The 17,867-nt window shown below is 38.6% G+C and overlaps 1 protein-coding gene and 1 long non-coding RNA gene across 2 annotated transcripts in view; one reads left to right on the top strand and one right to left on the bottom strand.

The window, feature by feature from the left end:
• SLC28A2 (solute carrier family 28 member 2) overlaps positions 1-16,600 on the bottom strand; it is a 40,827-nt gene extending 24,227 nt beyond the window's left edge. Inside the window, exons 1-2 of the mRNA XM_057725243.1 lie at positions 16,520-16,600; positions 16,297-16,385 (exon numbers count right to left, since the gene is read on the bottom strand). Of these exons, the coding sequence (XP_057581226.1) occupies positions 16,297-16,385; positions 16,520-16,600 (170 nt within the window). The remainder of the gene's footprint in view (positions 1-16,296; positions 16,386-16,519) is intronic.
• LOC130846789 (uncharacterized) overlaps positions 2,795-17,867 on the top strand; it is a 48,314-nt gene continuing 33,241 nt past the window's right edge. The window contains exon 1 of the long non-coding RNA XR_009051630.1: positions 2,795-2,823. This is a non-coding gene — a long non-coding RNA (uncharacterized LOC130846789). The remainder of the gene's footprint in view (positions 2,824-17,867) is intronic.

Below are 17,867 nucleotides of genomic sequence, written 5' to 3'. Positions count from 1 at the left end.
TGTCTGCAGCCACTGGTAAATTCTCCAGGTATGTGTATGGAAGACTTTCCAGATATGGACTAATAATAACCCTCCCACTTACATGCTTACTGCCTGCAGTCTCAAGTGACAGCATGAGAAAGAGTATGGTAAGGATGGTAGGTAGTGCTAGCTGAACATAGCATTAGTGGGCACAATTGGTCAGACCTAGCAGCAAGAGTGTTCATGCATTTTCTTAGTGACATTTCCCATAAGTTGTGGAAACTCCCCCAATTAAGGGAGATAAAGGTATGGAAATTCCCAGGGGTACTATCATTTAGCAGTTAGAGTGGAAGGCTTAGGACAGCTTTCAAAAAAATCCATCTCTTGTGACCATTGACAGTAGGGCCCTGGGTAAATCCTTGCTTGCCCCAGCTTGAAGAAAGAACTAGAAGAAAGGAAATGAATCAACCCAGTACCAAATGATGGTCTGAGTAAAGGGCAAGGGTCTCCAGGTAGAAGTGACCAGAATCTCTTCAAGGGGTCCAAAGTATTAGTTTGATGATAGCATAAAAAGAACTGGTCAGTGGGTACTGTACCAGGTACCACTTTGCCAGATACAAAGTTGTGTATACAACTGGTTTAAACTGGATGGGCAAGGACTGCTGGGTAATGTTGCAGAGCAGCTCAAGAACAGTTAGCAAAAGTGTCCAAGGGAGAATGGTGACTGAGAAGCCAAAAGGTTATTAATAAACCAAAGTGGAAAGCCAAATAGGAGTTGGAAAACCAGGGAATGCGAGAGAAAGGTCTATTTGATGGAGGCCAGCAAAGCTACATTGGAGACAGAGGGGACACATGCCTGGGGATGACCAGCTCTGAGAACCATCAGCCCAGGTAGAACGAGAAGGGAACCGAAACCAGAACACAGCCGGGTGCTTATCTGCTGAGTCGTGACAGATGTGTTTCCCTGGAAAAGAACTCTCCCTCCACACAGGACTCAAATCTCTGCTTGATGCACAATATTTAAAAAGTCAGATCTTCTTCATACTAAAGGTAGAGATTCAAAGGTCCACAAAAACAAGAGGGACCTAGCTAGTGGGTTTCCAACTGGCCCTTCTACCCATTCTCAACTTCTTCCTTCCAGACTCTTATCCCTCCAGGTTAGGGGTGGCAGGGGTTCTAAAAAGCAGTAGTCTTCCCAGGTAAGGCTCTCTCTCATTAGGGAGAGTCATGACTCTTTCCCCAGTGGTCTTTGTGCGCCAGCCCTTTAGTTCTGTTGTTAGCAAAATCCTGCAAGTTTCTAATATATAATTAATGCCCATTATCAAGTTCCTATGCTGATAAAATTTGTCCCTATTTATACCATCTTTTAATGATTTCAATAGAAATTTGAGGACAAAAGAGCTCTGACTCATTCAGCTGTTGAATTCAGGCTCGAGCCCTAACGAGGAGAAGGAAAAAAAAAAAGAACAGAAAAGAAAAACAAAAACACAACAGCAACTGGAGGGGGTGGGGGGAGGAGTTCCTAGCAAGGATGGACTGCCTAAAGTTCTTCACACAGGACTTGCATTGACACGCAACTTCGTCTGCCCCAAGGTGCCCTTCCAGACCTCTCTCCCAGTAGCTTGTGCAGTTCACACCCATCCGCCTATCTTGCCATTCCCACTCGTGCCTGCCAGGCTTACCACCATCCTCCCAGGAAGGCAGAACAGTTGCTCTGATAGAAGAAACAACAGACTTAGTAGGAGCAGTTGGAGAGCTAGGAGGAAAAGCGAAAAAGAGAAATGATCTTTAAGAAGGAGGAAATGATGTGTAAAATCAGGTAGCATGGCAAATGAGAAAAAGATGGCAGTGAAGAGGTGACTGGTTCTTTTTGAAAGAGCCGTTTATAGGAGAGTGAATGGATGAAAATGGAATTGCAGGGGATTGAGTGAGTGTGAGCATATATGGACTACTTTTTCAAAAAAATTGCCTCTGAAGGAAAGGAAAACCAGATACTATTTAGTAAGCACTTTTTACCAGGTACTGCAAGACCTCACCAATCATCCTCCCCCAAAACCACAAGGTTAATGTCATGTTCATAAAAAAAGAAACTGAGCTTACTGGCAGAGTTAGGATTTAAAACTCATATCTTTCCATTACTCCATGTGGCTTCTAATTAGACATGTAAGACTGGAATTCCAGAGGAACCATACCAGAATTCCAAAGTTATAATTGCTAAGAGAGTAGAAGAGAAGGAGCAGGTAACTATGCCTTTGCTTTCACGAAGAAGAGGACAGATGAATTGATCCAAAAGGTAAAAGGGAAGGTATCTGCCAAGGGGATATGTTGCAGGGAGTTAGAAGAGAGGGCTGGGGTGCCGCTAGAGGAGGAAAAGCACATCTGAGTGAGCCTAGCATTTTCAAAGAACAGTATGATTTATTGTCGCTGAGAAGCAGGGGGCATGTGGACGGATGGTGGGAAGAAAGCTTGTAAAGAAAATAGAAGCCAGGTTACTTAGACTATATATCATACTCAGGAATTTCAGTTTTATCTTGTAGAAAGCAGAGACCCACTGAAGAATTTAAGCTAGGTAATAACATGAGCAGATGTGTGTTTTGTAAATAGATCACTCTAGAGGCAGGGGAGTGGATGATGAGCTGGGGGCTGGTCAGGAAGTAACTGAGGGTGCAGGGGAGGACTGATAGGAGGTGCAGGGGAGGACTGATAGGAGGTGAATGGCATAGGTGTTTGAGAAAGAGGATCAACAACAAGGGAGGGAAACTGGGATGACAAATGAGGTTCCTGCTGTGAGTGACTCAGTCAGGGTGATAACATGCACCAAAAGAGAGAAGACGGGAGGTGGGACAGACCTGAGGAGGAAATGTGAGTTTATTTATCTTTGTGTGCCTAGAGCCCAGCCCAGGGCCTGACTTAGTAGAAAAGCATCAAGCCTATGCTGACAGGAATTTGGTTTTAATGTTTAATTTGAAGTGTATATGTCACACCTAGATGAAGATGCTTGGTAAGTGATTAGATATATAGGTCAGAAGCTTAGAACAAAGGTGCAGGCATCAGATGTGGCTGTATGAATTAAGACATTAAGTGTAGGTGTGAGAAGAGAAGACAAATGACAGACTCTGGAAAACAACAGACAAGAAGGAACATCCAGAGAGGCAGGAGAATGAGACGAGTATAGTGCCATTAAAATCAATAAATGCGTTTCCAGAAAGGATCAGAAGGGTCATTCTGCAGAGATGCCCAGTGAAAATGTGTGTACATTAGCCTTGGTGAGTAGGTTTTCACTGCTCACTTGAGTAAGAGAATTGCAGCTGAGCAGTGATGGTGAAAATCAGATTGCACTGGGCTGAGAACTGAATGAGGAGGTGAGAAAAATGGAAACAAGGAAATCCCACATCTCCAAGAAACTTGGCTGTGAAAAAAAAAGATATCACAAGTTTGAAATAAGGTTGATTTTTGTGTTTGTTTATTATAAGAGGAAAGAAACTTGAGTACACTTACAGATTGGTAGAAGGTCTAATGGAGGAGCAATTAAAGAAGTAGGGGAAAGAGGGCCCTGTGGAAGGGGATGTAGAAGGGTGGCATTAAGAAGATGGGTAAAGAGGCTTCAGATTCAGGGAGAGTAGGCCTTCTGACAAAGGAGGGAAAAGACAGGGATTCATGCAGACGCAAGTATATTTAAGTTGGAACATATGGGAAGATAATGTTCAAACAAAAATAATAACATTGTAGTATGGGGTTTATAACATATGTGGAAGTAAAATGTATCAAGATAAACAACAGTAATATAAAGGCTGGAAGGGGACATACAGACGTATACTATTATAAGATTCTTATATACTATATGTGAAGGAGTATAATATCATTTGAAGGTAGGCTTGATAAGTTGAAAATATATACTGCAGGGAACTTCCCTGGTGGTTAAAACTCCACACTGCTGGGGGAACTAAGATCCTGCATGCCCCATGGCAAAAGAAAAGAAGGGAGGGAGGGAGGAAAGAAGGAAGGAAGAAAATATATACTACAAAAACTCTAAACCAACCAGTAATATAGCAAAACAAAGAGTTATACCTAATAAGCCAATAAAGGAGATAAAATGGAATCATTTAAAAATATTCAGGGAATTCCCTGGCAGGCCAGTGCTTAAGACTCTATCCTTTCTCTCCCAAGGGCCTGGGTTCAATCCCTGGTTGGGGAACTGAGATCCTGCAAGCTGTGCAGCAGAGCCAAAAAAAAATTTTTTTTAATTAAAGAAGGCATAAGCAAATTAAAGTTTTACTGAGCTCTGCCCACCAAAGCAACACCCAGCCCAACCCACCACCAGTCCCTCCCATCAGGAAGCACACACAACCCTCTTAGATAGCCTCTTCCATAAAAGGGCAGACAGCAGTATTTTGTTCTGTGGAACTGAAGACCACAGCCATAGAAAGATAGAGAAAATGCAAAGACAGAGGACTTTGTACCAGATGAAGGAACAAGATAAAACCCCAGAAAAACAACTAAATGAAGTGAAGATAGGCAAACTTCCAGAAAAAGAATTCAGAATAATGATAGTGAAGATGATCCAGGACTTTGAAAAAAGACTGGATGCAAAGATTGAAAAGATGCAAGAAAAGTTTAACAAAGACCGAGAAGAATTAAAGAACAAACAAACAGAGATAAGCAATACAATAACTGAAATGAAAGATACACTAGAAGGAACCAACAGGAGAATAACTGAGGCAGAACAATGGATAAGTGATCTGGAAGACAGAATGGTGAAAATCACTGACACGGAAAAGAATAAAGAAAAAAAGAATGAAAAGAAATGAAGACAGCCTAAGAGACCTCTGGGACAACATTAAACACACCAACATTCACATTATAGGGGTCTCAGAAGGAGGAGAGAGAGAAAGGACCTGAGAAAATACTTGAAGAGATTGTAGTTGAAAAATTCCCTAACATGGGAATGGAAATAGCCACCTAAGTCCAGGAAGCACAGAGAGTCCCAAGCAGGATAAACTCAAGGAGAAACACACCAAGACACATAGTAGTCAAGTTAAACACAAGAAAAATTATTATAAGCAACAAGGGAAAATGACAAATTACATACAAGGGAACTCCCATAAGGTTAACAGCTGATTTCTCAGCAGAAACTCTGCAAGCCAGAAGGGAGTGGCACGATATATTCAAAGTGATGGAAGGGAAGAACCTACAACCAAGAATACTCTACCCAGCAAGGATCTCATTCAGATTCGAGGGGGAAATCAAAAGCTTTACAGACAAGCAATAGCTAAGAGAATTCAGCACCACCAAACCAACCCTACAACAAATGCTAAAGGAAATTCTCTAAGTAGGAAACACAAGAGAAGAAAAGAACCTACAAAAACAAACCCAAAACAATTTATAAAATAGTAATAGGAACATATATATTGATAATTACCTTGAATGTAAGTGGACTAAATGCTCCAACCAAAAGACACAGATTGGCTGAATGGATACAAAAACAAGACCCATATATATGCTGTCTACAAGAAACACACTTCAGACCTAGGGACCCATACAGACTGAAAGTGAGGGGATGGAAAAAGATATTCCATGCAAATGGAAATCAAAAGAAAGCTGGAGTAACAATACTCATATCAGATAAAATAGACTTTAAAATAAAAAATATTGCAAGAAACAAAAAAGGACACTACATAATGATCAAGGGATCCATCCAAGAAGAGAAGATAACAATTATAAATATATATGCACCCAACATAGGAGCACCTCAATACATAAGGCAAATGCTAACAAATATAAAAGAGGAAATCGACAGGAAGACAATAATAGTGGGGGACTTTAACACCCCACTTACACCAACGGACAGATCATCCACACAGAAAATTAATAAGGAAACACAAGCTTTAAATGACAGACCAGCTAGATTTAATTGATAATTATAGGACATTCCATCCAAAAACAGCAGATTACACTTTCTTCTCAAGTGTACATGGAACATTCTCCAGGATAGATCACATTTTGGGTCACAAATCAAGCCTTGGTAAATTTAAGAAAATTTAAAAAATATCAAGCATCTTTTCTGACCACAATGCTATGAGAGTAGAAATCAATTACAGGAAAAAAACTGTAAAAGACACAAACACATGGAGGCTAAACAATACGCTACTAAATAACCAAGAGATCACTGAAGAAATCAAAGAGGAAATTAAAAAATACCTAGAGACAAATGACAACAAAAACACAATGATCCAAAACCTATGGGATGCAGCAAAGGCAGTTCTAAGAGGGAAGTTTATAGCAATACAATCCTACCTCAAGAAACAAGAAAAATCCCAAACAAACAAAACCCAAAGTTAGTAGAAGGAGAGAAATCATAGAGATCAGGGCCGAATAAATGAAATAGAAACAAAGAAAACAATAGCAAAAATCAATAAAACTAAAAGCTGGTCCTTTGAGAAGATAAACAAAATTGATAAACCTTTAGCCAGACACATCAAGAAAAAGAGGGAGAGGACTCAAAGTAAAATTAAAAATGAAATAGAAGTTACAATGGACACCACAGAAATAAAAAGCATCAGAAGAGACTACAAGCAATTATACTACAAGTAATTATATGCCAATAAAATGGAAAACCTGGAAGAAATGGACAAATTCTTAGAAAGGTGTAACCTTCCAAGACTGAATTAGGAAGAAATAGAAAATATGAACAGACCAATCACAAGTAATGAAATTAAAACTGTGATCAAAAATCTTCCAACAAACAAAAGTCCAGGACCAGTTGGCTTCACAGATGAATTCTATCAAACATTTAGAGAAGAGCTAACACCCGTCCTTCTCAAACTCCTCCAAAAAATTGCAGAGGAAGGAACACTCCTAAACTCATTCTCTGAGGCCATCATCACCCTGATACCAAAACCAGACAAAGATACCACAAAAAAAGAAAATTACAGACCAATATCACTGATGAATTTAGATGCAAAAATCCTCAACAAAATACTAGCAAACAGAATCCAACAACACATTCAAAGGATCATACACCATGATCCAGTGGGGTTTATCCCTGGAATGCAAGGATTCTTCAATATATGCAAATCAATCAATGTGATACACCATATTAACAAACTGAAGGATAAAAACCACATGATCATTTCAATAGATGCAGAAAAAGCTTTTGACAAAATTCAACACCCATTTATGATAAAAACTCTCCAGAAGGTGGGCAAAGAGGGAATCTACTTCAATATAATAAAGGCCATATATGAAAAACCCACAGCAAACTTTATTTATTTATTTATTTATTTATTTATTTATTTATTGGCTGCATTGGGTCCTCATTGTTGCACACAGGCTTTCTTTAGTTGCAGTGAGTGGGGCCTACTCTTCATTGTGGTGCGCAGGCTCCTCATTGCAGTGGCTTCTCTTGTTGCAGAGCACAGGCTCCAGGCTCGTGGGCTTCAGTAGTTGTGGCACATGGCCTCAATAGTTGTGGCTCATGGGCTCTAGAATGCAGGCTCAGTAGTTATGGCACATGGGCCTAGTCATCTGCAGCATGTGGGATCCTCCTGGAGCAGGGATTGAACCCGTGTCCCCTGCATTGGCAGGCAGACTCTCAACCACTGCACCACCTAGGAAGTCCCAAATATCATTCTTAATGGTGAAAAACTGAAAGCATTCCTTCTAAGATCAGGAACAAGACAAGAATGTTCACTCTCACCACTACTATTCAACATAGTTTTGGAAGTCCTTGCCACAGCAATCAGAGAAGAAAAAGAAATCAAAGGAATCCAAATTGGAAAAGAAGTAAAACTGTCAGTGTTCACAGATGACATGATACTATACATAGAAAATCCTAAAGATGCCACCAGAAAACTACTTGAGCTAATCAATGAATTTGGTAAAGTTGCAGGATACAAAATTAACACACAGAAATCTCTTGCATTTCTATACACTAACAATGAAAGATCAGAAAGAGAAATGAAGGAGACAATCCCATTCACCATTGCAACAAAAAGAATAAAATACCTAGGAATAAAGGTAACTAAGGAGGTAATCTTAAAGAAGCCATAAAAAGAGGAAAGGACATCAAAGAGGAAAGGCATTAAACAAACAAAAACAATGGAAAGACACCTTGTCTTTATGGATCAGGAAAATTAATATTGTTAAAATGTCCATACAACACAAAGCCATTGATAGATTCAATGCAATCCCCATCAAAATTCCAGTGGCACTCTTCACAGAAATAGGAAAAAAATTGGAAAATTTGTATGGAACCACGAAAGACCCCAAATAGCTGAAGCAATCCTGAAGAAAAAGAACAAGCCAGAGGTATCATATGTCCTGATTTCAAACTATACTACAAAGCTATAGTAAATAAAAACAGTATGGTACAGACATAAAAAGAAACATAGACCAATGGAATAGAGTAGAGAGCCCAGACTTAAAGTCCCACATATACAGTCAGCTAATATTCAATGAGGGAGCCAAGAACACCCAATGGGTAAAAGATAGTCTCTGCAACAAATGGTGTTGGGAAAACTGGATAAACACATAAAGAACAATAAAACTGGACCCCTATTTTATACCACTCACAAAAATTACCTCAAAATGGATCAAAGACTTAAACATAAGACCTAATGCCATAAAACTCCTAGAAGAAAACACAGGGAAGAACCTCCTCGACATTGGTCTTGGCAATACTTTTATGGATAGGAAAGTGAAAGCAGAAACAACAAAAGCAAAAGTCAACAAGTGGGACTATATCAAACTTAAAAGCTTCTGTACAACAAAAGAAACAATTACTGAAATAAAAGGCAACCTATGTAATGGGAGAAAATTTTTGCAAACCATATATTGGATAAGGGATTAATATCCAAAATATATAAAGAACTCATACAAACTCAATAACAACAACAACAAAAAAGACACAATTTAAAAATGGACAGAGGAAATGAAGAGACATTTTTTCCAAAGAAGATATCCAAATGGTCAACAAGTACATGAAAAGATGCTCAACATCACTAATCAGGGAAATAAAAACCAAAACCACAATGAGATATCACCTCACACCTGTTAGAATGGATATCATCAAGACACAAGTGTTGGCCAGGATGTGGAGAAAAGGAAACCCTCATACACTGTTGGTGGGAATATAAATTGGTTCAACCACTATAGAAAACAATATGGAGTTTCTTCAAAAAATTAAAAATAGATCTACCACATGACCCGGCAATTCCACTTTTGGTATATGCCCAAAGGAAAAGAAAACAGGGTTGTCAAAGAGATAAATGCACTTCCATGTTTATTGCAGCATTATTCACAATAGCCAAGGTATGGGAACAATCTAAGTGCCCATCAATGAATGAATATGTAAAGATGTGACACACACACACATATATATATATATGTATATGTATATTTATATATATTTATGGCTTTATATATTCAGCCACGAGAAAGAAGGCCATCCTGCCATTTGTGACAGCATGGATGGACCTTGAGCATATTATGCTAAGTGAGATAAGTCAGAGAAAGACAAATACTATATGAGCTCACTTTTATGTGGAACCTAAAAAAGACAAACTCATAAAAAACAGAAAGTAAATGGTAGTTACCAGGGAATGGGGGAGGTGGGAGGGGATAAGACAGATGGTGTTTAAGGATATAAACTTTCAACAAATAGTAAATAAGCCCTAGGGAACTGGTGCACAGTAGAGTGAATATAGACAACAATATTGTGTTATACTCATCAAAATTGCTAAGAGACTAGAACTCGATTTCAATCACTAAAAAGAAACAATCATTATGTAACATGCTAAAGGTGCTAGTTATTGTTACAATGGCAATCATATTACAAATATAACTGTATCAAATTAACATGTTGTACAACTTAACTTTGCACAATGTTACATGTCAAACATATTTCAATGTTTTAAATTATGTTTACTTGCAATCCAGAGATGAGAGGAAGGATCTGGGTAAGCAGTTGAGCTAAATTCTCATTGATTGTGAATTGGGCCTTTAGTTTTTATTTTGTCTCTCTCTCTCTCTTTTTTTTTCTTTTGTGGATCCAAGTGACAAATGAAATTAGAAATGTTCCCCAAATCCTAAATTTTATCATTAAGAAAACTTTCATAAAATCAGAGGTATGGGGTGACTATAACTGATGAGAGGAATGTAATATTGGATATTGGATAATCACTGAAAAGACAATCTATTCTTAATGGATGACTGGGAAAATTATTAACAGTGGGAGAAATAAATTTTATATGTTGAGAAAAGAAAAGAGCAGTGGAACCAAATAAAAACAAATAAGTAGCAAGATGGTAGATTTAAATTCTTAAATGTAAATGGCCTAGGGACTTCCTAGGTGGTGCAATGGTTAAGAATCCACCTGCCAATGCAGGGGACACAGTTTCAATCCCTGCTCCAGGAAGATCCCACATGCTGCAGAGCAACTAAACCTGTGCGATACAACTACTGAACCTATATGCTGCAACTACTGAAGTCCACATGCCTAGAGCCTGTGCTCTGCAACAAGAAAAGCCACCACAGTGAGGATCCTGAGTGCCACAATGAAGAGTAGCCCCCGCTCGTCACAACTAGAGAAAGACCACATGCAGCAATGAAGACCCAACACAGCCAATAAGTAAATAAGTAAATAAATAAATAAATAAATAAATAAATAAATAAATAAATAATTTTTTTTTTAAAAAATGTAAATGGCCTAAATATCCCAATTAAAAAGCAGAGACTGTCGAGGATGGAAGATGCCTTAGAGGACTGGGGCAGGGAGGGTGGGGGGGAATCGAGGGGGGGGGCGTCAAGGAAGGGAGGGAATATGGGGATATGTGTATAAAAACAGTTGATTGAACCTGGTGTACCCCCCAAAAAAATAAAAAAAAATAAAAAAAAAAAAAAAGCAGAGACTGGGAGGTTGGCTTTAAAAAGCAAGAGAGAGACTACTCTTTTTCTAAGAGAATGAGGGGAGAAAAGATGACAAAGACAAAGCAAATTATAAAATAGTATTAGAAGTGATGAATGTAGGTATTACTAACAAAAATATTTAATCTTCTTAGAAAGCAATGATATTGGACTATATACCAATTAGCAGTGGAGATAGGGATGGGTAAGAAAAAGTAGGGTTGGGAATTTGAAAAGAATAGAAGTTTTAAAACAAATACTGAAAGGAAGTAAGCAGGTGAATCCACACATAATAAAGTGGAGTGTCAACCACTGAAGAAGGCTCAGGCAGTCCAGTTTGGAGCTACAGTTCCACTTAATTGTGGTAAGTTGTGATGGCTTAACTGGGTTCCACATGAAGTCTAGGCCTGTGTGAACAGAATTTATAGCTGAAATTCAGCAAGATTTAAAGCAATATTAACCTGGTACATGATCATTATCACTTTTCCTTGTAATTAGCTTGAATGAAAAACCATTCATGTAAATGAAAATTTTAATGACCCAACTCTTCATTTCTGGAATCAAGAACCAGAAGAATGGTATTTAGAAGACAAGCTAGGAAAAAATACATGACTCTTTTCCTCTAGGGCAGAAGAGCCCTTCTCAGCCAGACCCTGCTGCCCTTCTGTCAGCCAGACCCATCAGGACAGGATGTTCCCTGCTAAGCCAGCCCCAGGACCCTAGCATAGCTTACCTCTACTGCTCAGGACTTGCAGGGGGCAGGGGGTGATACAGCTGAGGGTTTGTGGGGCTGAGAGGGAGACAGATGCTCTCATGAAGTCTAGTTCCCTTTGTTTTCAGTAGGTATATCCTCTATTTTACAGAAATTCAACCTCTCTAGCCCTAGACTCTTTAGTACATCTCTGATCCAATAGCTTCTCAGCCTCCTTTACAACATTTTAGGGAAAACTGGCCTTCCCACTTACCAAGGCAAATCCTCCAACTCTTTTTTTTTTAAATTAATTTATTTATTTATGGGTTGCATTGGGTCTTCATTTTTGTTGCTTGGGCTTTCTCTAGTGGCAAGTGGGGGCTACTCTTTGTTGCGGTGTATGGGCTTCTCATTGCAGTGACTTCTCTTGTTGTGCAGCACAGGCTCTAGGCACACAGGCTTCATTAGTTGTGGCACATGGGCTCAATAGTTGTGGCTCATGGGCTCTAGAGTGCAGGCTCAGTAGTTGTGGCACACAGGCTTAGTTGCTCTGTGGCATGTGGGAATCTTCCCAGATAAGGGCTCAAACCTATGTCTCCTGCATTGGCAGGCTGATTCCTAACCACTGCACCACCATGGAAGCCCAATCCTCCAACTCTTGATCTCAATTGCATCTCCTGACAACTCCTAAGGGCTTATTTGACAATTATTTATCTCACCATCTCCATCCCCTTCCATTTTCCATTCCATCTCTTTCTTTGACTCTCTTGGCTCCTTCTTTCAACCATCAGATGTGCTCAAGTTCATTACTTCTTTAAAACAAAACTCACCACCACAAAACTTTTTTGAATTCTGACAACAACAGAAAGAACCCTCTTTAAAATGTTTATGCTTTGCTAAATTGCTTCATAGGAATGGCTAAATTCAGAAAAAGTAATGAAAAGAAAGAGAAGCTAGAATCAGTTTGCACTGAAGAACCAAAACAAGGATATCCTGAGGAACCAAGAACAGAAGTAGAAGAGGGTAAAGACAGGGGTATGAGTATGTGTCCTGAGAATGGCTGGCCTTAGTCACCAGATCTCGTCAATTCTACTTCAAAAGTGTATCTATTGAATTTTGAACATTATGGAATTTTTCAGTATATACTATGGGTAAAGCATTGTACCAGGTGCTATAGGAGATAAAAGGATGAAATAAACATGGATCCTGCCCTCAATGTATTTACAGTCCAGTATAGGGGATGTAATATACATATAAATCTGTAACATAGTGTCAAAACTTTTAAATGTTATTAGAGAAGATCAAATAGAAATATTATGGAAGTTTTGTTGAAGAAGGGGCCTCTTCGGACTGGGGCCAGTGAGGTTAAGGAGGAGGAGGACCATTTGTGATGGTATCATGGACATGATTGCTCTTGAGTTGGGCCTTAAAAGATATGTTGTATCTGGGCAGAAAGATGTAAAATGGAAAGACGTTTCCCTCAGAAGGAATGATGGAAAACATGACACAGAGGCAGGAAATGAAAGGTTATATTTAAGGAACAATTGAGGGTTAACTCTAATGCATAGAGGAACGTTACAAAGGGAATTTTAAGAGTTAATGTTGGAAAGTCAAGTTAGGTACAAATTCATGGTTGGAGAGCAGAAGGAGTGGGGAAGACTTGAATGCCAGGCTGTGAAGTTGGGTTCTGTTCATGAACCACTAGAGAATGATAGAGGTTTTTGAACAAGGCAGTTCAGAGGCATGTTTTAGGCAGTTCCAGCAGAATCTGTATAAGATAGGTGCGTATGCAGCAGGTAGGGAGGACTGGAAACAAGAATCTATATGGGTGCTACTTGAATAGTTCAGCAGAAATGAAATGAGTTTCAAAATCCAGATTCTAATGTAGGTGATAAAAGAAGGAAAGCAAATCACACACAGAAATACAGAAGGTAAACTAAATGGGGAAAATATATACCTTTACTAGGATTTAAAGAAATGCAAGTTATAACTTTAATATCTATCTAACAAATTTTTCATCTGAAAAAATATAAAGCTGTTGAGATTTGAGGGAACTGGACACAATTATATGTTAGAGTAGTTTAAGGTGCCAACAGCAATCTGACAAAATATAGGAAGGTTCACAGACTTCCTTGGCAGTCCAGTGGTTAAGACATTATGCTTCCACTAAGGGGGCACAGGTTCAGTCCCTGGTCAGGGAACGAAGATCCCACGTGTTGCACAGTGCAGCCAGAAAAAAATAAAACAATAAAAATTCAAGCCCAGCATTGTAAATCAACTACACTTCAATTTTTTTAAATTAAATTTAAACAACAAAAAAAGTTAAGCCCAATATTAGAGGAGTCAAGAGCTGATCAACAGCTTCAAGGAAACCACTCCCTAACTTGGGCGGGGCACTTTAAGGTGGATCTATACTCTGTCTTTTCTACGCCCAGCACAGTCACTGGGCTAAATATAAACCAATTATCAAACAACGTCCTAAAGGCTCCATGGAATTTAGAAGGTTTAAGTTTAATAGAGAAAGACAGTTTAAAGAGAGTTTTAATCTATACGTAGCCTGACCATTGTTTCAACAACCACCAGGCACACTAGGACGCCATTGGAAACTGAGCCACAGGATGGCAGATGCAAAGCAGGAGGCCCTGACGCTACAGGAAGAGGCAGAGGCTGACTAATATGCCCTAACTATGACACCAAGCTTCTAGTTTTATAACAAGACAGGTCATAAATCTCAGGACTTCCTATTTATTCTGCTATATTGTACTGTTATCTAAGCTCTTAAGGTTCTCTCTTGTGTGTGTCTTGTAGAAATCTTATGAAATGATGTGCCATTGCATGTCTCTTTCCAACTCCTCATTCAGTGACATCCTATTGGTAGCTTGAAATCAGCCATGATGAGAGTATTTACACTATAGGCAAATGCTACAAATCAAAATGTATTATTTTGTCTAGATCAAAAAGCAGCAAACTGTGGTCTGTGGGCCAGTCCATCCTTGTTTCTATAAATGAAGTTTTAGGAACACAGCCATGGCTATTTGTTTAGTATCATCTGTGGCTGCTTTCCCACTAAAATGGTATAGGTGAGTAGTTGTGGCAGAGACCCTAGGGCCCAAAAAGCCTAAAATGTTTACTATCAGGCCCTTTACAGAAAAAGTTTGCCAACTCAGGGTCTTACTCATTAAGGCAAGCAAAAATATGAACCAACATTCATGGCAAAACTACTCTTGGAGAGCCAATTCTTAAACATTTACCAGCACATCACTGGATAGAGTTCAGATATAGACCTAAGTGGTCTGATTCTAGAATTCACATTAACCCCTATATTGCTAAACAAAGTATGAAATACTATGTAAGCATGAAAAATTTATAGAAATCTTACTGTCAATTCATAGAAATGTGATATATAAAATAAGTGGAAAAGCAAAAATACAAAGTAGTAATGTCCACGTTGATATATATTTATATGTATATAGATGTGAAATTCCGAAGAAGATAATAGAATTTAAAAATTTAAGCTTGTTTTCTCTATGAAGTCACTAAGTTAATTCTTAAAAATAAAGAGAAGAAACACATATCCATACTTGCCCTTTAGAAACTATCCAATATCCTCTTCTAAGCTTCTCAATGTATGGCCTCTGCACTTTTTTAAATACCCAGACTCTTTTCCACGCCATGGAACACAACTTCCATCTAACCTATTTTACCCCCAATAGCTTCTATGGACATTACTTCTGCGAGTATGACCATCACCAAATTCAAAGATTTTTCCCACTTCTTCCTTGACTCCTATTACACAGAACATTGTGGGTTGATTTTACCTTCATTCTTGACACTTTTTTGTCTTTTTAACTTCTAAGATTGTACTTTTTAACTTTCTCTATTATCTTTTTTGGTGGGTCCTCCTCTGTCTTTTAAAATTTCTGATTTCTCTTTCTCCTCATCCCCAAATTTGAGTATTCCAGAAGAGCTATTTTTAAAAAATTATACAGGTAAGTTAATTTCTAAGCCTGAATTTTCTAATTGAAAAAGGGGACTAAAATTAGTACCCACCTGTTGTTGTGAAAATTAAATAAATTAATTACATAAAGCATTCTGCACAACAGTAAGTACTCAATAAATGTTAGTTTTTTTATATATAAATTTATTTATTTATTTAATTTTTTTATTGGCTGCATTGGGTCTTTGTTGCCGCACATGGGCTTTCTCTAGTTGCGGCAAGTGGAGGCTACTCTTCATTGTGGTGTGCAGGCTCCTCACTGTAGTGGCTTCTCTTGTTGTGGAGCACGGGCCCTAGGCGCGTGGGCTTCAATAGTTGTGGCACATGGGCTCAGTAGTTGTGGCTCACGGGCTCTAGAGCACAGGCTCAATAGTTGTGGCGCACGGGCTTAGCTGCTCCATGGCATGTGGAATCGTCCCAGAGCAGGGCTTGAACCCGTGTCCCCTGCATTGGCAGGCTGATTTTTAACTGCTGCACCACCTAGGAAGTCCCTAGTTGTTGTTATTTTTGTTGCCAGACCAACAAATGCTAATATCGCTGAACTCACTGCTTATGGCACTGGTTTATATAACAATTAGTTAAATAAAAATATACATGTGCACCTGGTAACAGCATGTGGCTGTGAGTCTTATTTCCACAATAAGATCACCAGCTCCTGAGAAAGGGCAAGTCTGACCTCTTCTGAGTCCACTGATGACACTAGCCCACCTAGGCCATAACTGAATCAATGCCAGAACACCTGTACCTCTGTTGAGTGGGAGGTTCCAATCCATCCCCAATGCTGTGTCCTTGCTCTTCATTCTTCCTGGTTCCCTCAGGATTTATTCCTTCTTCCTATAAGCACAGGTAGAGCTGAGGTCAGTCATAAGGCCCTGCCAAGGGTGACAGGTGTTGTGAGTAGCCAAAGACCCTACATGAGGCCATGCATCAGCCCACAAAGATATGCAGAAACTAAACTGGTGAGTTACCATGAGCTCCAGCCCTGGGTTTGCTATGCCAGTCTCCACTGTGGACAGAGCAATGGCCTCTCTTCCATTTGTTTTCTCCATCTCCTATTCTCCTGAAAAACAAAGTCAAAGCCAAGGCTGAAAGATTAGTGCTTCTGTAATGTAGGGCTGGGTAGAACGTTTAGGGCCAGGTACCCACAGGAAAAACAAAACTAAAAATATTTAGAAATTGTGTTGATTTCTTTAAGAACTGAGAATTGAGAAGATTGGAAGCATAATTCTAAAATAATAAATAATGAAATATAGACTTCTACTCCCTATTGTGACTAGCTAAGGAAGGGGAAATAAGATAGGGGAAGAGAAATGAAGAGCAGAGGAATTGAAATGAATTAGTGCCTCAGCCAGGGCTCCAGGACCCAGACTAAAAAGGACCCTCTTCAGTCCCCTTAAGGAAGGGTCAGAGGGCAACTACTCCTGTTAGTCTCCAGGAGGCCCCACCAAGTTGTGCTGACTAAGAAGAAAACAAGAAGGCAGAAGGCTGGGAAGACCACAACCCCCAATACATTCTTGAGAAAGGAAGATTAATAGACTTTCAAGTTCCTGACTATAATGTAGCACAAGAATTGTTTTCGAAGCATCTAAGAGAGCACCTCATGAGATAAATAAAAGAAACCTACATGTAGAATAATCAGTACAAATGTTAATTATCCCCAATAAAGGAGGTTTTAAAACAAAATGAGAGAATAAAGAAACAAAGCAAACCCTTTAGCCTCACTATAAACAACCTTAATAAACATTCAAAATTATAGTATAGTAATATAGGTCCATCTGAGATTTTTTTACTTTGTAGAAATTTTCCTTCAATTTTATGGAATTGTTTTTTGTTTTTGTTTTTTGTTTTGTTTTGTTTTTACTGTGATCTCTTCAATCATTTAAATATAATTTTATTAAACATACATAGACAGACAACTTTTATTTTTATAAATCAGGGCCTCCCTGTGTAGACACAGGACTACTTGAATTTGGTCTAAATATGATCAATTAAGAAATCTGGCATAAGAAAAATATTAATATACATAGTATGTAAAGAGCTATAATGAATCAATAAGTTGCCAACTATCCCAATATAAAATGGACAGTTTACAAAAGAAATAGAAAGATCAAAACAATGATATTTACAGTAAATCAAATTAAAACAATTACACTGAAACTCAAGTAGATGAAAATGAATCTGTATGTTCATCCCTAAATAATCAGAGTGCAAATCAGTTCAAGTTTCTGAGGAGCATTTCCTAACTATGAATCCAAGGGCATGAAATGCAGATATTCCTTTTAGATGTAAATTTCACCTTTTCTAAATTTATAATAC

The sequence above is a fragment of the Hippopotamus amphibius genome, chromosome 2 (genome assembly GCF_030028045.1).
Source record: "Hippopotamus amphibius kiboko isolate mHipAmp2 chromosome 2, mHipAmp2.hap2, whole genome shotgun sequence".
In the NCBI taxonomy this organism is placed as follows: Eukaryota; Metazoa; Chordata; class Mammalia; order Artiodactyla; family Hippopotamidae; genus Hippopotamus; species Hippopotamus amphibius.
The sequence above is the reverse complement of the archived record's forward strand: the minus strand, read 5'-3'. Positions and strand labels throughout refer to the sequence as shown.